This window comes from Protopterus annectens, chromosome 14.part0 (assembly GCF_019279795.1).
Source record: "Protopterus annectens isolate FY-2018-M chromosome 14.part0, PAN1.0, whole genome shotgun sequence".
In the NCBI taxonomy this organism is placed as follows: Eukaryota; Metazoa; Chordata; order Ceratodontiformes; family Protopteridae; genus Protopterus; species Protopterus annectens.
Window position 1 is genome coordinate 773,215,323 of NC_056748.1, and position 21,328 is coordinate 773,236,650.

At 37.6% G+C, this 21,328-nt stretch overlaps 1 protein-coding gene across 2 annotated transcripts in view; it reads left to right on the plus strand.

Annotated features, from left to right (window-relative positions):
* PARG (poly(ADP-ribose) glycohydrolase) overlaps window positions 1-21,328 on the plus strand; it is a 2,766,579-nt gene that overhangs the window by 528,614 nt on the left and 2,216,637 nt on the right. For both annotated transcript variants that reach the window (XM_044056515.1, XM_044056516.1), the window contains exon 4: window positions 11,634-11,811. In XM_044056515.1, coding sequence (XP_043912450.1) covers window positions 11,634-11,811 — 178 coding nt within the window. The remainder of the gene's footprint in view (window positions 1-11,633; window positions 11,812-21,328) is intronic.

Genomic DNA, 21,328 nt, shown 5'->3' on the forward strand with positions numbered 1-21,328 from the left:
AGATGTCCGATAGATATGCAACTGCAGTCAGGTTTTCCCTCCCTCCTACCCCTCTGTTTTTCCCCTTTTGGGTCCTTTCTCCCCTTTCCTATCAGCTGGAGATTTATATTATGGTGTATCTGTTTATTATTGTTGTGCATGTCTGGTTTTTATCTGTTTATCCATTCACAAAATTTAGCCTTCCTTGAAGGGCATCTGGGGCAAGAAACACTGAAGAAGATGACGTCGGCTGATGCCTTTATACTCCAGCCGCTCTGACGTTGGGGAGGAGGCGACATCGGCCGACGCCGGACCCAGACTTTGGAATCTGGCCGACCGAAGGTCTGCCTGAGGCAGGACAACCCATATGTCAGGACTGCAGTTGCATATCTATCGGACATCTACATTTATGGTAGGTACAAAACTGTACTTTGGTAAGCTTGCCATAACAAATGATGAAATTAAAAACAGTTCACGGTTTTGAGTGGCAAACTGCAAACAGATTGCTTCAACAGTACATATAATACAGAAATTGTCTACTGAGTAGACTCACTGTAATCCAAGACTGAATCTTGAATCAAGTCCAGTGTAGTAGCTGCAAAATGACACCAGCGGTTACATTCCCCATGCAAATGGAATGTTATATATCCACCAGTGATGAAAGGAAATCCACCAACAGTGATCCAAAGTCCATTAAAAAGTCCATAAAAACTTTTAAAAACACTTTAAAACAATATATTGCAACAAGACTTATAAATAGAACTCCTGGTGTTACTAGGTTTCTCCCATCCAAAACTAACCAAGCCCGACTCTGCATAGCTTCGAAAGTCAGCCCTTTCAGAATAGTGTGATTACAAGTGCACTGTTTGAAAATGTATTCTTAAGTTAAACATTTATGTTAAAATCCCAAACTTTTAAAACAATAATCATATGAATCTAAAAAAAAAAAAAAAAAAAGTATTTTTATGAAAGTTTCATTATTGGAAAAATTTAAATAAACACGTCATGAATAATTTTTTACAAGTGTTTGAACCACATTCAGTAAAGCACTTAATATAACAGTCCATACAATTCTCATAAATCCACTGCTTTTATTTGTAACACAGACAATTGAAGTGTGTTCATTTAATCCTGGTAAAATGGTGGCATTGCATCGTAGCTGCCACTGCACTTCTTTCCTTTCCAGATCCAGTTCCCACACACCATTCCTATTTTGCTTGTCAAATTTGTCCAAAATGCCAAACTTACTTGTCACATTTTAATTTGTGCCTGTAAAGTGTGTTGTTTTTATTTTTGGTTTTAATTGCATTTAACTGTTTGTAAATCCTCTTTGTAAAGGCTCATTTTGTTTTCCCAATGTAGTAACTATCACACTGTGTACATATTCCAATGTAGACTAGCCCTGATGTTTTACAGTTTCCATCTCTAAGTCTCAAAATCATGTCCAGTGATGTTAAATATAACTGGTTCTATTCTAAAATATAAGGGCAGACCCACACCTTCTGGTGCCTTTATTACAATAATCAGAACCAAATTTTGCCGGGTGCTCAAATCAGAATTTCAAATTGTGGCCTGTTTGTTCACAAATAATGGCTTGTCTCCTACTGTACTATATATCTCATCGTAAATACTGAACATAGCCCAATTTCTAGTAACTATGCTCATTATGTCTTTCGGAGGAGAGGAGGTTAAATATTTTTTTCTTTTTAGTAGATCTACATTATTCTCCGTCTGATCTTCATTTTAAATTACCTTTCTATTAAAACAGAAGGTTTAGACTTTAATTCTATTAAGAGATTAGCTGGGTCAGTTATCTTCCCAGGGACAAGTTTCAAGCCTTTTTAAATAAGTTAAAACAACTCTCTGTTATGCTTAGGCTGGTGTAATTAAATATTTTATATCCCTCAGATGTATACAGTAACACATTCTCGGATGTCTTAATTTTATGACACCCATTGTTCATCTTTTCCATTGCTGCACATTGTTCCATCTTTTCCCCCTTCCTGTGCCTTTGCCAGGAAGACATTGTTGATTTGGGGAAGTGGGGGGGGGGTTCTAAAAAAAAAAAAAAAGGTTTATTTTTTTGTTTTCTAGTCTTTTAGACCTTCTAAAGGAAGGATGTGCTTGTTCATATGCATCTGACCCTTAGTTATTAGTTTCTTCAGAGTCATTAAATTCCATAATTTCATCAGTATCATATGCAACTACATTTCTTCTAGTATTCCCCTTGTTAAAATGTGTGCTGTCTCGTCTATTCCATTGTCTTACTTCATTAGAGTTGATGAAACTGCCATTCTGTTCATGTGTTTCTTTACTTCCCTGACCTCTCTTTTATGAAGGTAATATATATGCTGTTTTGTTCTGGAAGTCAAACTTGTCGCTTAATAATTTCTAAGTTAATTTTAACTTGATGTTCAGCCTTATCAAACACTTATTCATATTTTGTCTACATTAAATTCAAACAATAAATCACTTATTTCAGAATTCAAAACTTGAACTTCTTCCAATAATTCAGCAATTCTCACACTATTAACTTAACAAAACACTGTATCAGCTCTAGGCTGTGCCTGTCAAGCATCTCATTTAATTCATTAATTTCCAATTCAGTTTTACTTTATCTTATTTTTAATGGTGTTAATAATAAAGTTCTTTTTTAATGGACTTTGGATCATTCATTGGTGGATTTCCTTTAATCGCTGGTGGATTTACAACATATTCCATTTGCATGGGAATGTAACAACAGCTGGTGTCTTTTTGTGGCTTCTACATTGGACCTGATTTAAGATTGAAGATTTCTGAAGAAATGTATGAAAATATTTGATATGGAAGATGTAAATTCAGTAGGGCAGAATTTACATATTATTCCTTAAGGTATTATTCCTTAAGGTATAATAATTAGGCTAGACTAGACAAATTATATTTCACAGGAACATTTTTATTTAATTGAAAGTTTTAAAACACATCCAATTACTATGTGCGATTGTGCACCAATAAAAACTAATATAAAAATGCAAGGTAATGAAGTAAAAATAAGACAGTTATGCTTTCCCACCCACTTGACAGGAAGAGAGAAATTTAAAGAATTGGCAGTGAAATTATTCAGGAGTTATTTGGGAAGACAAAAATATCTTCAGAAGTTATAACTAATGACTAGGATAAAATTAAAAAATGGAATTTAAAAAATAGGATCGAAATAAATGAATGATTAAGAAGTATTACTTAGAGGGGTTGACAAAGATTAAAATATTGCAAAATAAGGAGAATCTCCCAGTCAGTTCTCATCATCACGAACATGGGATCAAAATGTTCAACACCGGAAGTATACCCCTCACTGGTGAGATCAGATCATAAACTAATCTCGCTGGAGGTCCTCATCCACCTGAAACAAAAAAGACCACAGTGAAAAACTTCATTTCACACTTCTAAAAACTAGTGTGGTCTCCTTTAAGGCCCCTGAGCCAGTGGTAAACATTACTCAAACCGCTGAATCACTTACAAATGCCTTCTACCAGCACCTACAGGACTGCATGGATCAGGCAATCCCAAACAAAACTAAGACTCTCTGTACCAAAGGCAAGCGTCCAGTCTGGTGGACCCCAGCCATAAACAAGCTCTACAACAAAAGGAGGAAGCTACTACAAGATAGAGCAAAATCCTTGAAAGGTAAGACACCTTTGATCATTATAAGTAAAAACTAAGAGCTCTCATAAAATCATCAAAGGCAAATTTTGAGAGAAAAATCGCCAAGGACTCTAAAGACAATCATAAGGCCTTCTTTAGCTATGTTAGAAACCTAGGAGGAAACTCCCAGATATGCTCAGAATTAGTTCAAAATGATGTGAAAATTACTGAACCTACACACATTGCTAACATACTGGCTGACAGGTTCAGTGCAAACTTCTCCAAAGGAGAGATATCTATTCCAGAGGATTGTAGCCCCCAAACATCTCAGGTGAGAACTGCCTCACTAAGGCAAAAACACAGCATCCATGGGACGGATGGTGTCCCCGGCTGTGTGCTTCATGAACTCAACGAGGAATTAAACCCACAGTTAGGACAGCTGTTTAATCTTAGCCTCACCTCAGGATCATTACCCAAGGAGTGGCGCCGGCGACTGTGGTCCCACTTCATAAGGCGGTGCCTCCACAGACCCTGGAAATTACCGCCCATTAGCTTGACAAGCCTTATCTGCAAAGCCATGGAGAGGATCATAATGGAACTCATAAATAAAGACATAGGAACTTGCAGACTTTGGATCCAACCCAGTTTGGCTTTGTCAAAGGCAGATCCTGCCTCTTAAACTTGGTTGACTTTTGAGACAGTCACCAAGGCCATTGATGAGGGAAAGGCAGTCCATACAGCCTACCTCGACCTGGCAAAGGCCTTCGACACAATACCCCACTCAGGTATCATCGAAAAACTCATCAGCTTGAATGTAAACCCATACATCACAAGATGGGTTGCAAACTGGCTAAGCGACAGAACCCACAGGGTCAGAGTTGCTGGAGCCATGTCAGACTCAAAGCCTGTCACAAGTGGTGTCCCACAGGGCTCAGTCCTGCATCTACTTTTCTGAAGTACAAGCAAACACAGGAGGGTTATGGCTGACAAAGTTTGCAGATGACTGCAAACTGGGCCATAGTCGAAAACACATCTGACACAGATATCCTCCAGAAGGGCCTCACAGAAGCGGATAACTGGTGCCAGAGCCATGGCCTGAAGTTAAGCGCCAAAAATGCATAGTCATACCCTTCGGGAAAAACAAGGTTACCCTAGCTACCATATAGGTGACAATCCACTGAGCACAGAAAAAGTCATCAGGGATCTGGGGACCCAAGTTGACAGTAGTCTTCGTTTGACACTCATGTTGCTAAAGTAGTTAGGAAAACCTTCTATATCGCCCACCTGATCATGAAGGGATTCACATCTAGATCTGTACTCATCACTCATTAGACCTATGATTGAGTACAATGCCCGCTCGAATGTATCTGACCAGACACCTGATGCAGCTTGAAAGGCCCCAAAAGTTCCTCACCAAAAGGATAAAGGGTCTCAAAATATGTCTTATGCTGCCCGACTGAAAGAACTCCAGCTTTATTCAGTCTCATACCGCTTGCTCAGAGGTGACCTGTGCCTGACATATAAGGCCATGTCAAACCCAGATTTGATGAATATGCTTCACCTCAAAAATCTAGATCCCTCAGAACCACAAGGGCGGAGACTTAAACCTTGACACGGTTATAAATAGAACGTGCTGAAGGGACAGATTCATCACCCAGAGACTCCCTATGCTGTGGAACAAAATCCCGGTACATGTGAGGCAGAGCACCTCGCTGGCCTTGTTCAAGAGGAATCTTGACCAATGGATGGGAGATCGCAGATATACCCCAGGGATTACTTCAGTGTCACTGCTTGACAGAGGCACAGAAAAATGATAGGCATAGTTTTTATTCAAACTAAAGGGGTGGCGAAAGCCACATAACTATGGGCTAGGCTTATAAATGCCCTTGGGCAGATAGCCTAGTATGAACCTATGAATCTATGAACAAGAGGAGGGGCAAATGCAAAGTACTAAAGAGAAAATAGGAGAGTATCTGGATAATATGCACGAGTTTAGAAAGATTGCAGTTAAACAATTTTTTGATAACTCTAGAACCCCCAAAACTTTTAGTGTAACAACTTAGGAAACAGACTGTTGAAAAGGTTGTCACGAAATGTAAGGAACTTATAACAACAAAAAACAAACAAAAAAAAAAAAAAACGAGATCCTGTAGAGGTTTAGAGAGATTCTAGAAATTTTATGAAAATTTGTATAAGGCAGAGAAATGTGGAAATCAAGAAAGAGTGCAAATGAAAATATTTACTGAAGAGTTAATTATGTCAAGGTTAGAGCTAGACAAGGCTCAATAGCTAAGAGTTAAGATAGGAGGTAATGAGATAAAAACAGTGATATATAATCAGTCTTCAGGGAAGTCTCCAGGAACAGTGTGCAAGTTTAGAAATTAGGTGAGTGGAAAGTGATAAAGATCTGGAAGTTTCTGTGTACACTATTTTAAAAGGAGGAGAAGCACCAATATATCAGAAGAAATTTGTGGTAGCTGTGTTGCTTAAAGATGGCAAAGACCCTTTAGACCCATTTCAGTTTTAAACCATGATTTTAAAGTGTTTATGTATATATTATCTAAAAGAATGGCAGAGGTGTTGCCAACATTGATAGGTATGGACCAGTGTGGTTTTGTGGAAGGAAGGTAAGCATTTGACAACATTAATCAAACGATGATCCAGAGGGAAGCATAATATAAGAAAATACTGTTGTTGCTAGCCTTGATGCAGAGAAAGCATTTGACAGAGTAAGCTGGGATTTTATGAGTAGAGCATTTGCATTCCCTGATACAATAATAAGGTTAATTAGAAGAATACAGTGGATATAAAAATGTACACAGCCCTGTTAAAACACCAGGTTTTTGTAATATAAAAAATGAGACCACTATAAATCATTTCAAAACTTTTCCCACCTTTAATGTGACCTATAACCTGTACAATTCAATTGATAAATCTGTTGGGGGGAAAACATATTAAAAAAATAAAAAACATACAATAAGCTGGTTGCATGAGTGTGCACACCCTTAAACTAATACTTTGTTGAAGCACCTATTGATTTAATTACAGCATTCAGTCTTCTTAGATTTTCTGTTGGATTTAGCTGTGGGCTGTGGCTGGGCCATTCCAAAGCGTTAATTTTCTTCTGATGAAGCCATTCTTTTGTTGATTTGGATATATGCTTGGGGTCATTGTTGTGTTGAAAGGTGAAATTCCTCTTCATCTTCTACTTTCTAGCAGATGCTTGAAGGTTTTGGGCCAAAAGTGACTGGTATCTGGAAGTGTTCATAATTCCCTCCACCTTGACTAAAGCCCCAGTTCCAGCTGAAGAAAAGCAACCTCAAAGCATGATACTGCCACCACCATGCTTCACCCTTGGAGATGGTGTTCTTTTGGTGATGCAGCGTTTTGTTTTTGCACCAAATGTACCTTTTGGAACTGTGGCCAGAAAGTTCAACCTTGGTCTCATCAGACCGCAACGCATTTTCCCACATGCTTTTGGGAGACTTGATGTATTGTTTTGCAAATTTTAGCCAGGCCTGGATGTTTTATAGGCCAGACATATGTTGCATGTAGTACACAACCAGTACTTGCCAGAAATTCGGGCAGTTTTTTCAGTGTTGCTGTTGCTGTAGCTGTCTTGATAGCCTCCCTGACTAGTTTTCATCTTGTCTTGTCATCAATTTGCCATGTCACTGTTGTCCCATATTTTCTCCACTTTTTGATGATAGTCTTCACTGGGTTCCATGGTATAGCCAATGCTGTGGAAATGTTTTTGTACCCTTCTCCTAACTGATACCTTTCAACAATAAGATCCCTTTGATGCTTTGTAAGTTCTCTGCGTACCATGGCTTTTGCTGTAGCAGGCAACTGAGTAAATGTCAGGAAAATCCTGCTAGGACAGCTGAACTTTATTTGGGGTTAATCAGAGTCTCTTTAATTGATGGCAGGTGTGTACACAATTAATGAGTGACTTAATGCTGTAATTAAATCAAAAGGTGCTTCAACAAAGTATTATTTTAAGGGTGTGCACACTTATGCAAACAGCTTATTGTACGTTTTTATTTTCCCCTAACATATTTGTTTGTTTTTCAATTGAATTCTACAGGTTATAGGTCACATTAAAAGTGGGAAAAGTTTTGAAATGATTTATTGTGGTCTCATTTTTTTATATCACAAAAACCAGGCATTTTAACAGGGGTGTGTAAACATTTTATATCTACTGTATATAAAGGATCAGAGGGAAGATTTAAATTAGGTAGGGATGTCCTCTGTCCCCTTTGTTATTTGCTTTATATTTAGAGCCATTGGCAGATGGTATATCTCTTTGTTGTCTACATCTGAAATGACATCAGTGTATTTATTTATTGGGAGTCTTTATGAAATTTGATTAAATAACATATATTTCTATTAAGACGAATGAAATGGAATAAGTTGAGGCATTGGATGGTCAGAATACGTTGATTGTAATAATGTCATGATCAAGAGCTCTTCATATATTTTTGGTGGTTGAATGTAAAGGGAAAGGAAGTTGTATTGCTTTGATGTGCCCCGCTTTGCACGGTGACAGCACATGGACCTGCAGTGTATGTGCTTTTTGGGTGTGGCGCTCCACTTATTACTGAGATGCTCAAAAATGTGTGTTTAGTTGTTTTATTTGGCGAGAGTTTTACCTGATGCTAAACCATTAGCAATAGTTGTTTTGTGCAGGTGTTAAACCCTGCACCTTGTATCTCTGGGGCTGAAGCATTGTGCCAATTTTCAATATGATCTTTTGACCTGCTTGTAGTAAATTACATAGAAGGGTGTGTATTTAAATGAAGTGTCAGCAGCTGTTTTGTTATTGGATTTTAAAGAGAACACCAATTGTTTATTGGTTGTTAGCTAGTTTCTCCCTTAGACACATATTGTTCCTGCATATTTGTGATAATGGTGAATTTTACAGTGTAGGACTTAACTCCTTGTCTTTTTATTGGTTGTTAACCTGATTCTAGAATTGTCACAGTATGTAAAACATGCTGTTTTTGATGGTATCTGATTGGATGTTTAGTCAATGTTTAGTAACCTGGATTGGTTAATTATATTTTTAAATTTCTTTATAAGAAGGTTTACTAGGTTTTGAAATAGTCTGAAGCAGCAGTATTCTGTTGCCACAAAAGCACTAACCTTTTTATTTTGTACATCAATAAATTTATGTGTCATGCTTAGCCGAGGTGGTCGGACCCTGGAAGTTTTTCTCAAAGAAAATAAGGAACTCAGAAGTACATGGATGTAAGATAGCTTTATTTACTGTCGATATTATTTTGTACCTGAAAAATCCAGAAAAGGACATCTCAGTGTTTTGGAACATTTTAAGTCGGGATATGAAATTAATGAAGATAAAACAAACTCCCACTCTAATATCACCACCCCATCCAACCACTACCTTTTTTTTTCCACCCCACTAACTACCTTGATTATAGCAAGCTCTGATGCTCATAAGCCTACTACTTATTATACAGCAGGAACTTCTTATTGTAACAATTGTTAATGTCTGTTATGTACTTTGCCAGATAAAGATTCTAGTTGTCTACTGATGTACTATGTTCTTCATCTGTAACTATGTTTGTAATTAATTGCTATGTTAATCAAGTTGTTAATCACTATGTAAATCCAATGTAACTACTGTCTGCATATTTTAACTGTGGAGCTTTTCTCCCCAGGCCTCCTCTGAAAATGGACTTGCGTCCAGTCGGACACTCCCGGTCAACAAATGTAAATAAATAAATAAAATAAATAAATAAAAGGCTGTAGTTGTAAATTATGTACCCACACATGAATTGGTTCAGCAATACCAGAATTTATGGGGACATAAGATGAAGTATTTAGGAGTATGTTTTAAAAAGTCTTCTATTATGGCAGCTAAGGATTTGTAGGAAGAGATTAAACAAAAGATACTTGCAAAAACTGAGAAAATAGAAACTCTTATTTATGAATATGGATAGGTAAGATACAAGCAGTGAAAATGTTTTTAGTTGCTTTTGTCTTGTATGCCGGTCAGACATACTTTTATTAACCCCAAGAGAAGTTGTGGACAATAATTAATACAGAGTTGAAGGAATTTACCTGGGAGGGAAAGAAGGCAAGAGTTAAGTGAGATAAGTTGATCTTTCTGGTAGAGCGAGGTGGTTTTGATTTATGTGATTTTAAGGGACATGTTAGAGCTACATGGTTAAGGCTCATATACATAACACAAGCAGAGGGTTATAGTTTAAAGTGAAAAGAGATGATGAAGCAAAGGAAAAGTTTAAGAAGTGGAGGGAGAGAGAGGGATTTTGGATGCAGATTCTTAAGGAGAATAACAACAACCATACAGAATATTAAATTCATAAAGTAGCAGAAAGTATTTTAAAATGAGCCCATATGAGAATGGAGAAATGAGATTTTGCCAGTCGGGATGACTGGAAGTAGGGGTTCAGAAAATAGGCTATAGGGGGCTGAAATTTACTGGAGAAACCTGGCAAAGAATTAAGATATCGGGAACAAATAACTCCAGCAGGAGATGTAATAGAGTGGGATGAGGCAAAGAAGACATTTAGATTGCAGGCTAGAGAGTGCCTTCTTTACCAGGGCTTGATTGCAGAGTACAAGCAAAGAGAAAGGGATAGGTGAATTTTAAGTGAAAGACCTGCTTTAGTAAAGTTTTTAGTTGAATCTAGAACAGATGCCGATATTAAAAAAATGACATTAGGGCATATAAAATTTTGCATGATCTCTATAAGAGTAAGTCAGAGGAGGTTTGACAAGATTGGAAAGAGAGACTGGATAACAGTTTACATAAAAAAATGGGAGTACGTATGTGTGGCTTTGAAGTCAGCAAACCAAGTTCAGAAGGTTTAGGATGTTTGCTTTGCTTGCAAATGTTTGCATAGGTATTTTTATATCCCAAGCAGAATTCAAAAAAAAATTCCTCAGGTAAATAGCAAATGTTGAAGGTGTGATGGAGACGATAGAGGTAAGTGGAAGTATATGTTTTGGAAGTGTAATGAATTGGTAGATTTTAAAAATTTGCTGTGGAGTACTCTTTTGGGAATATTGGGTGAGCAAATATCTGTAAGACAATGATTCTTTGAGCTGGGATATGTCATTTGAATTAATTGCCTAGATATGTAGTAAGGCCTTAATTTTAATTCTGTTGGCTGCCAAAAAAGCAATTACTAGAAAATGGAAATCAAAGTCTACACCAACTGTTTTTGAGGTATTGAATATTATAAAAGAGAGAAAATAAGTGTAAGAGTGATCTTTAGAAAAGGAAAGAAGTAAATGGAAATTGTGGGAAGGATACAGTCATAATAATGTTCAGGTGGAGGAGTGAGGTTTAAGGGAAGGCAGGAATTCAGTAATTTTTTGTAATGTTGGACCGATGATAGTAGCAAAACAAATATATACGATATATATTGTATTTAAATGGAAAATGTTAAAATGGTTTATTTTCTTTTCTGTAAATGTATGTTTGCCCATGTCTTAAGTGATAATTAAATCTAGGTGTTTAAAAAAAGTTTGACTATTTAATCAGAAGTGTGTACCTGACTGAAGAGAAAGGAAGAGGAGTATTTAAGTTAATTTCCTGCTGTGGTGACCACAAGATCTTTCAGATGGGTATGCTATATCCTCCAGCAGTTACTGTGCTTGTGTTGCAAAAATACTTAAGCATGTAATGCGTAGTAAAAAAAAGACTGTAGGATTGTTTAACTAAACAGTTTTGATTACTTTTTTTCTGACCTTCATGTGTCGCAGTATGCAGGTTTCCAGAAGAAAAATGTTAATGGTAGATGAAAACAAAATAAGCTAATGAAAAAATACATCTTACCTTGCGATGATAGGAATTGGGGGACACAGTAATCTACTGGCTATAGTAATTAGGAAATCTGTTTGAAAACATTTTTTTGGCATAAAGTAAAAAAATAAAACTTGACACTGATATTATGAAAGAACTGAAGTACTTCTGCTTTATTGACTTAAGCATCTGAAGAAAAAACATCATCATAACTTCTTGCTGCCTTGTTTTCAAACAGCAGAAAGGTAGGATGTGGACAACACATTCGAAAACTAGAAAAAAGGTCTTCCACAGACTTAGACTATCCTACGAAGAAATGGCTTGGAACTCCAATTGAAGAATTGAGAAGAACACCAAAATGTAGCAGTCCTCTACCAAGTCTCCGTCATTCTAACTGCCACACTGTCACAATTAGAGTAAGTCTATGCTTATTTATCGTCATTATTTTACCTACTGCATTAATATGACACATATCTGTATTTTTTCTATTTCCAGAAAAGTTGTTTTATTTTACTAATCTTTGTAGGCCAGGCTGCAAAAGTGGCTTGCTCTGAAGTTCATTAGGTTCATAGGCAGTCTGTCTACAGACCATTACAAGCCTAGCTAGTAAACCAAATTCATAATTTCTTTACAGTCTCGAGGGAGGTGTGATGCAAGATAGACCAAATGAGAATTTGAGGCTACTCTGCCAGTCATCTAAGGTTGTCTTCAAGGTAGCAAGGGTGCAGCCCTGCTTGTCATGTAATGTGTGTTTCGCCCAGTGGTGTACTGTACATTTAGATATGAATTTGTGTAACCACTAGGTTTTATTTATCTTTTGATGAAGATTTAGTTTCTCTAATTTAATGTTTGTAATACCATTCAATGTCCTTCCATATCACTGTTGCAGAATTCTTCACTTAAGGGATCCTTTGCAAAGTATAGCCCAGCGTCCAGCAGAATACCAAATCCTTTATATCCTCACAGCATCATACATCAGCTATGCTCCCTGCCCAGGTTTAGGGCATAAAGGTAACGTACACACACTGGATACTCAGAACTTCTTTGTCACCAGTCCAAATGCCATAGCTGAATGTCAGTCTGAACATCCTTCACTGAGCTGGTTTTTACTGAGCCATTTACAGATAAGTGCCCCATTGGGGATCCTTTTTTTTTCCCTTTACTTGTGTACTGAGAGTTCATGTCATCTAGGAGGGGGAAATGTCAGTGTAGGAGGCAGATTCCCCATAAAGACCATCAAGAGAAGTATTTGTTTTGTTTAGATGTTTCTCATGATCATACCCAGTGTTCCATTTGTTAGGTCTTTATGCCTAAAATGCTCTACAGCTGTCTGTCATCTCTTTCTATTTAAACTGGCAAAAAACAGAACTAGTAGTAAAATCCCACGGCAGAATAAACGAACCGCGGACCTTTATTGTAAAGGCCGCTCAAGGTCTTACCTCAACCTCTTCAGACAGACAACTTCAATAACCATACATACAACAGTAAATTAAATACCAGTAATTAATTAACAATTTTAGCACTCACCTCTTAATTAATATAATAAATATCTTTGCTTATTTTAAAGCAAATGCAGCTATATAATGCTTACTATAGCTATACATTGGTTAAAAAAAAAAAAAAAAGTAAGGAAATAAAAAATAAAATAAAATGAATATGCACAGTAGTATAAGTAATATGTTCAATATATACAGGAGATGTATGTGCATGTAATATCTTGAGAACCAGTGTTCCCCCTTTGCTGGATATCTTGTTGACTACATCTGCTGCTGCTACTTCAGCTACTGATTCCTAGTCTCCAGCCAGTAAGAAGCCTGACCATTTCTATAAAGTGCTTGAGACCTTTAAGTACATTTACAAGTGTCATTCTTCACACTTTGCCATGTCTGTCTTTCTGCTGACAAGCCATCCAAGCTTTTGCCCTCTTCCAACAACCTTCCTTCTGACAACAATAGTAGAGATATGGAGACGTTGGGTTAAAAGTAAGCACTTCTTGGCCGTCAAGGCCATTAATTATCAAACCCATATCACCAGTTATGTCTTGGGTCTTTTTCACACAGTTTGGGGTGAAGGTTTTTTTTGACCTTCCTGACTTTGAAGGAAAGACTGCAAGCCTTCTCTTTATTAAGTTCCACTTAAGTTGCCTTTCACGCCATCAAATGCAGAAGTTCTTCGTGTTTTACTGTTGCAGTCATCACATTTGGGTTATCTGCTTGCAGTAGCCCTCAGTTGGCCTGCTTAACAAAGTCTTGGGTCCTAGGTCGGTTGCTGTCTCTTCTTCCGTGACGTCAGGTCGTCAGGGGTATAAAACATGCAGCCGACGCCATTACACCAGTCTTTCTTGGCATGTGGTGCCCAAAGCAGAAGCAGTTCGCAAGTGCCGGTCGGCCGACTCCTGAAATTTTCGTTTTTGAGGTTCTACTATATTCATAAACGCTCTGAAATTAGAGAATTGTATACTAGGAGAAAGTGTAAAAATTATATAATATAACATATAAAGAGCAACAAGCATTGAAAACTTTAGTTAGCAATGATAAGTTAATTATTAAAAAGGCATATGAGAGAGGTACAGTGGTCCTAATGGATAGAGATAAGTATATATCTTCGTTTAAGACCTTGTTACAGGACCCGGTTACATTTAAAAAGATTACGATGAGCGATGTGAAAAGGCTTGTTTCCCAGATAAATATGGACATATATGAACTTCAAATTTCAGGTGATACTACTATAGAACAATTTAATTATGTTACGGTATCATGTCCAAGAATTCCTCAAATATATGGGATTCCTAAGTTGCATAAATCTTTGGGACCCCCCCCCCCCCCAGGCCTGTTGTCTCAGGGGGAGGGTGGATGACAGAACCTATTTCTAAATATTTGCAGAAATATTTGAGTGTGTTTTTGCATAGATGTTCTAGTATTCTAAAGGACACTAATGACTTCTTAGGTAAATTATACCGTTGGTATTCTGGACAGAGTGAGAAAGATTTCTATTTTGTAACCCTGGATATAACATCCCTCTTTACTGTGATACCTAATGAGTATGGGTTAAAATCGATACATGCTTTCCTGAATACAGAAATTAAATTAACAGCAAGAGACATTGAAAATGTTTGCTCTTTATTGGAACTGGTTTTAACAAATAATGTTTTCATTTTTGATAATGAACCCTATTTACAATTAGCCAGGGTAGCCATGGGAACACCTGTGGCGAATACGTATGCAGACTTTGTGCTATATGAATTCGAGAAGCAATATGTCTATAGTGAACACAATGAATTTAAGTAAAAAGGTTTGTTTTTATCAAAGGTTTGTAGGCGATTGCTTCCTAATTTGGGATGGCACAGTGGATGAGTTGACTGAATACATAAAGTATTTAAATGCAACAACTAATTTTTTAACATTTAAAATGTCAGCTTCAAAGGATAAAATAGCATTTTTAGATGTAGAGCTATATAAGAAGAATGGGAGTGGAGACTACTATATACCAGAAGGAGGTTCAAGTTAATAGGTATGTGAACAGGAAAAGCATGCATGCGCCTCATACATTTAAAGGTATCATAAAAGCCCAGTTGATAAGGGCAAGTATGCTTAATACTGAGGACGTGAAATTTGAAGAACAAGCTAGGTTAATGATGGAAGAGTTCATTAAAAGTAGTTATAGGCCTGAGATAGTTGAGGATGTATATAATGAAGTTATTGAAGGCAGGTCTAAAATGTATAGTCCAGTTTTTGGGAAAAGAGGTACGACAAGAAGAACCAGTAAAAGATAAAAAATAATATGATTAGATATGTCTTACAACATATAATTTGAATACAAATGAAATAAAACAAATTATACAAAAAAACTGAATAATTTTAATGGTGATGCCAGAGTTAAAGAAGCTATTAGGTGAGAGGCCGTATTTTGCATATAGGAACTCAGAAAGTTTTAAGTTGAAATTATGTTATAAAGATTTTAAACAAATAACATCAAGAAGTCAGTTTAATAAAACAGGTACAGTAAAATATTTTAATTGTAGTTGCTGTGGTGACATTTTAGATTAGGAGAATAAATTCATACACCCACTAACGAATGAGGAGTATATTTTTAACAGTTCTGCTACTTGTAATACAACCCAAATATTATATTTAGCTACTTGTGTAGCTTGTCCTTCGTTCTATGTGGGTAAAACCACGAGGAAACTCAAGGAACGAATAGTGGAACATAAATCCGATATTAGAAGGAATATAACTGCAAATGCACTAAACAAGCATATTAAAGAGAATAATTCCAGTCATTATTTTAAATTTAGAGCGATAGACTCTGTCTCCTTAAGAATTAGAGGTGGGGATATGAATAACGCTCTGTTATTAAGAGAATATGAGTGGATTGTTAGATTAAGGGCAGATTTTGAACCAGATATAAATAGTGCAGTTAGTTTAAAGTCTATTTTAGTAAAAAGACAAAGAGAAAACCTGTGATTATTTATCACTGTGTGTAATTTTTTTATATATTTTTTTAATAAGAATGTTTTATGTAGATTTGTGAGAATTTATTTTGTATATTGTATGTATGCATGTTTATATACGTGTGTATGTGTATATATATATATATATATATATATATATATATATGTGTGTGTGTGTGTGTGTGTGTGTGTATGTATATATGTGACAATGTAAAAAATTGCCATATATTTTTAAGAGAAGGGGTGGGAGGATTTTATTTGATAGGCTGGCTGTTGTCTTGTGATTAATGAAGCTCCTATTTAAATTGTGAGTTTAATTAGTTTTTATATCACTGATGAAGGGTGCAGACCCGAAAGCTCTGTTTGTGCAATAAACTTGGTTTTGTTTGATGTGATTGTGGTTGTTGAATCAACTTTTGGAGTGTACCTGAAATTACAGTATTAGTCTTTTTGGAGGATCACCTCTTACTTCCGCAGTCCTTTTTAGTCTCACCAAAAAATGATGCTTATGTTTATATTCTCATTCACCCCCTTTTCAGGAAGTTTTTCTGTTTCTAAATTTCTTCCTCTTATTTTTCAGTTTCCTGCTTTGCCCTTTTGGTGAACATCACTGGGGCCATAAAAAGACCAATGTCAGGCCCGGTCATAACCTTTTGTAGGCTTCAGGGGATGACCTGCTTCTTCAGGCTCCATCTCAGGCCAGATTTCTACAAGATCTACACTTCACCATGCTCCTTCTGTGCAGTCTGAGCTTCACCAACAGTCTCAAGAAGTCAAGTCTGACTTCATCTCAAGATGACATATTTCTGGGGCACAGAATCCAAACCATTCCAGTGTTAGCTTCTTCTCCTCCTTTCAAGGTTTCTGTCTCTGACAACCAATTTCCAGTCTCTGCTTCCTCTTTCTCTCATTCTGACAAGGTAATTTCTCCAATTCTTGAGGTGCATGGAATCTGACATTCCCATGCTCCCCTTTGCCAAACTTCGTATGAGAAAACTTTAGTATTACCTGAAGGCAGTTTGGCTCCAGCATTGTCATCCTCTGGAATTTCGAGTGCCCTTAGTTCCTTGTCTCAAACTCTAGTTTCTCTGGTGGATGCAGCAGATTTCCCTCAGTCCAGGTGTACCTTTTCATATTCCCACCTCTACTAAAAAGCTGTTCACAGATGCTTTGGAGCTGGTGTGGAGAACTGGTTCCAAGAATCTGAGGGTTCAGAGTCTGTGTCCTCTTCATCAGAGGTCAGACCTCATCAACATACAAGAAACGAAGATGCTTATTCTTGCTTTTCAGAGCTTCTATTCTGTTTTGTCTCCAGGCACTTTAAAGGTCTTTACAGACAATACAACTTGGAAGGAGGATGCCATGTATTTTTCTTGGAAGGGGATATTTTTGTGTGCTTACCCTCTTCCTCTACTTCAAAGGGCCCTTACACAAGATCAGGAAGGACTCCCCAAGAACCTTGCTGGTGGCTCCCTCTTGGCCCAGACAGCACTGGTTCTCCCTTCTCTTTCACTTGGCCAGGGGCACTCATCGCAAGGTACCTCACAGGATGGATCTTCTCACACGAGAAAAGGGATCTGTCATTCACTTTCACTTGTCCACTGTTCAACTGACATTTTGTGTGATAGGAGTATGATTCAGGAGATCAAGAAACCCACTACCTGTATGGCTAAATTGAAGAGAATTTCTGTTTGGTGTCTCAAGCGTCACCAGGATCCTTCTCAGAGGGGATTCCCTTTGGTCCTTTCTTGTGTGAACTGCTGCATGCTGGCTTGGCATATTCGTCTGTTAAGCTCATTTGCCAGCAATCTCTGCTTGTCTGCCTTTGAGTCCACAATTGGCCTCTCATTTTGAGGTCAAACAATTCCTTAAAGGTGTCCTTCATATCAAACCCCCAAGGAAACCTATTCCTCCATCTTGGGATATTAATTTTTTTCCTTAAAAAAGATGACTCGGCTTCTTTTGAACCTGCCATTGGTTGCCCTTTTTTCAGCAAGTAGATTGCCTGAACTTCAGGCTCTTGAAAGCATCACTTTCCTTTTTGATTTTTCGTAGAGGCAGGTGTTCTGTCCATATTAATCATTCTTTTATACCCAAAGTGGTCAGTGAGTTGTCTCTTAATTAGTCTTCCTTTCTTTTTTCCTTCTCTGCAATATGCTAGTGAGGAGGTCGTTCACAGCTTAGATCGACATAGCTCAGTTATTTGTTTGGATAAAATGAAAGATATTTGCAAATCCAAGCAGCTTTTTGTTACTTTTTATACCAGGAAATCAGTTTGGTGGTTTCTAAGCAAACCAAATCCTCCTGGATTTCTAAGGCCATTTCCTTTTGTTATTCTTTTCAGTGTAAACAGCTGTCTGCTTCCATCTGAGCTCCTTCTACAAGGACATTAGCCTCTTCTAGAGCTTTCTTCAAAGGTTTAGATACTAGATCCATTCTTGAAGCTGCTACTCTGGCCTCTGTCCACACTTTTACTAAACGTTGCAAGTTGGATGTCATTTCTAGAGCCAGAGCAGGATTTGCCAAGACTCTCCTTCATGGAAATGTGGAGTGGCTTCTCTGTGTCTTCCTCCTCTTATTCTTTATAGCAACTTTGGTACTCACCCTTAGGTGATGAGTACTGCAGCAGTGATATGGAACGGCATAGTATAGTTGTGTAAAATCGTACCATAACAGTAGATGTCTTTCTTTTCACAGTTTCATTATTCGGTCCCGCTCTCCTGCAACCTTATTTATTTTTTTCTGTTGGGAACACTTTGCTGCCCAAGGGGTCTTTACCATCTTGCGCTGTTTTCTCTCCTGTTTATCTTTCCTCCTGGATGTAGATATTCTTCTTTCTCCTGCGGCTGCTGTGGTTCTTCTGTGGCATTTCAGTTCTGAGTATCCAGCAAGCGTATAGCACCTTTATGCCCTACGATTGGGCTGGGAGCATATGGCTGATGTACGATGTTGGGATCATGTAAAGGCTTTGGTATACTGGCTGGATTCTGGGATATCCTTGGCAGGAGATCCCTTAGGTGATGAATACTACAACATAGAAAGGAACATCTAATGTTATCATAGTATTTTACAAAACTGTACTTTCTGAAGAGATATGAGGTGCAGGAGGAGGACTGGTACTTCTTGGATTAAAAGGTTTAGCACAGAATAGAGTACTAATGGGGAGTCCGTAAGAGACCAAGTACCGAGCAGAAGAAAGCTGACAGTCTGACTTGGATAACTGAGGTGTCTTGATGCCATTGTTCTTTTTAAAAATAAATACCCCTACTCTTTTTGATAAGAGCTATGAGATTGTTTACATTAACCTCTGATATTAGCAGCTTACCCTAATGAGGCCTCTTCTTTGCTTAGTTTCCAGCAAAACTTATTTTAAGTGATGAAGAACTTTACCAGGAAACACTTAGTCTCTGTGCAGTCCTTACAGAAGTGACAACACTTGGTTTCTGTGCAGTCCTTTCAGAAGTGACAAGGAACAGTTTCATTATTGTTTTACCTTGCAAATTGTTTTTATAATTGAGTTCTAAAAATCCTTTCCTGCTTTTTAAGAATTAAGAAACCACATTATCTATCCATTTATATTTTCTTCTGATTAAACGGTTATAATTGAGTCTGGATTGCTTGTCATTAAGGTGGTGTTACTCTTTGAATAAAATTGCTAGTTTTGTATACCTTTCACTTTGTATGGATGTCTGTAATAGTTTTTTGCTTTAGCTATTTGGTGCTTTTTAATTGTTAAGGTCATTTATGTGTATGGTGTGTTTTTTTTTTTTTTTAAGCTTGGCAGCTTTATAGTAATAGTACCATTCAGTAAGATTTCCTGTGACCCTGCGCTGGGGATGGGATTACTTGCATTAAGTTTGCAAAAGTTTAATATTTGACTTACATTTTGTAACATAGAAGAGCTTTCCAAGTTTAAGATCAGTACACTATCAGTTGAAAATACAGTGCTTGATCTGAACAGATTGAAGAAGAGTTTAATGGAACTGTGTTCTCAAACTTGTTTTTCCAGAAAACAAGCCTGACTGCACCCCCAAGCTTAACTGCCTCCATGGTCACACAATAGTGAGGAAAAGAGAAGCTCACTATTAAAGTGCAGTGAGGTCTCACACAAACACCATTACTTATGTGACTAATACTTTTGTAGCCTTTGATCTCAAGTAACAGTGGACTTGGACAATTTATTTTTGGGTGGTTTAAACCCAATCACCTGTAAGTTAACCATATGGAATAGTTGCATACTGAGATTACAGTAATTTTCACAATTCCTTATAAGGAAATATTTTTCAGATCAGCTTTTATGACAGCTTTATATTTGGTTAATGTTTTGTCAGGATCAGAAAGTGTGGCAAATATTTACCAAAGTAGTTGAAATGAAGGGCATTTACTTTTTTCGTTATCCAAGATCAGTACCCTCCAGTGTTTCCCCTACCTGCCTTAGTGCATGTGCTTGTTTTTGGAGACAATACAGATGTTCTTCATCTCAGGAGTCAGGCTAGGAGGGGCCTCTCTTTGCTTACTCCCTTCTTTACATAAGGTGGTTAGGCCTCCCCGCCAGTCCTGTTCTGTTGTCTGTTCTGTAAAAAAAAAACACAACTTAAAATGGCAGAAGATTTGATTACCTTGATCAGAGGTTGTGCCCTCCCAGATAAGAGGCCTAGGTGGGAGCCAGAGGAGGAAGGATGGAAACATTCTTCAGATTACACAACATAGGCTTGGCTATACCTCCCTGTTTGGGATGTTGTCAGGATGTTTTCTGGCTTCTGTAAAGAATCCAGTTCCTATGGATAAAGATTCTAGAGCTTTGGAGCAATGAGGGCTTTGATGCCCAGTTTCATATGCTGAGTACCAGAATTTTCTCCTGTGTAAGAATTACAGGATTTGGTTCATGCTCAAATTTTGGATGCTCCCCTTCAGTCTGAAGTTTTTTGTTTCTCTCCTGTGGAGTCAGTCTTGAAGAAAATGAAAGACAAGCTAAGTCTATGCAGACTGTTAAGATCCTTGTTCCTGTCTGGCAGCTCCTGGGAGGAAAGCTGGCACTTTTCAGGCAAATTGGCTTTAGTCACAGGACAAAATGGGGTGGTGGACACAAACCGGGGCTACAAGTTTTTTTTCCACACACACCTTGCCTCCTTTGGCAGGCCAGCGCTCCTCTCTCTCGCAAAAAGTGGACAAACCAAACACAGATTCTTTACTTCTACAATGGGGGCTATCCAGCAGGTCCCTCCACATAACTCTGGATCTCAAAGATCTTATCTTCATATTCTATCAGGCCCAGCTGCAGATAGCCTCTTAAGGTTAAGAGGAATACAAATTTATCCTTCCAGGCTGACTGCAAGGACAGTCCTTCAAGCCTTGGGGTTCATGGCATCTTACACTGTCATCCTTCAATAATACCTTGCATTCAAAAGAATTTTGTGGTGGGCTGGAATGTCAAACACCCAAACATGGACTTGTGACCCGACCAGAGGCCAAGTCAGATCTTA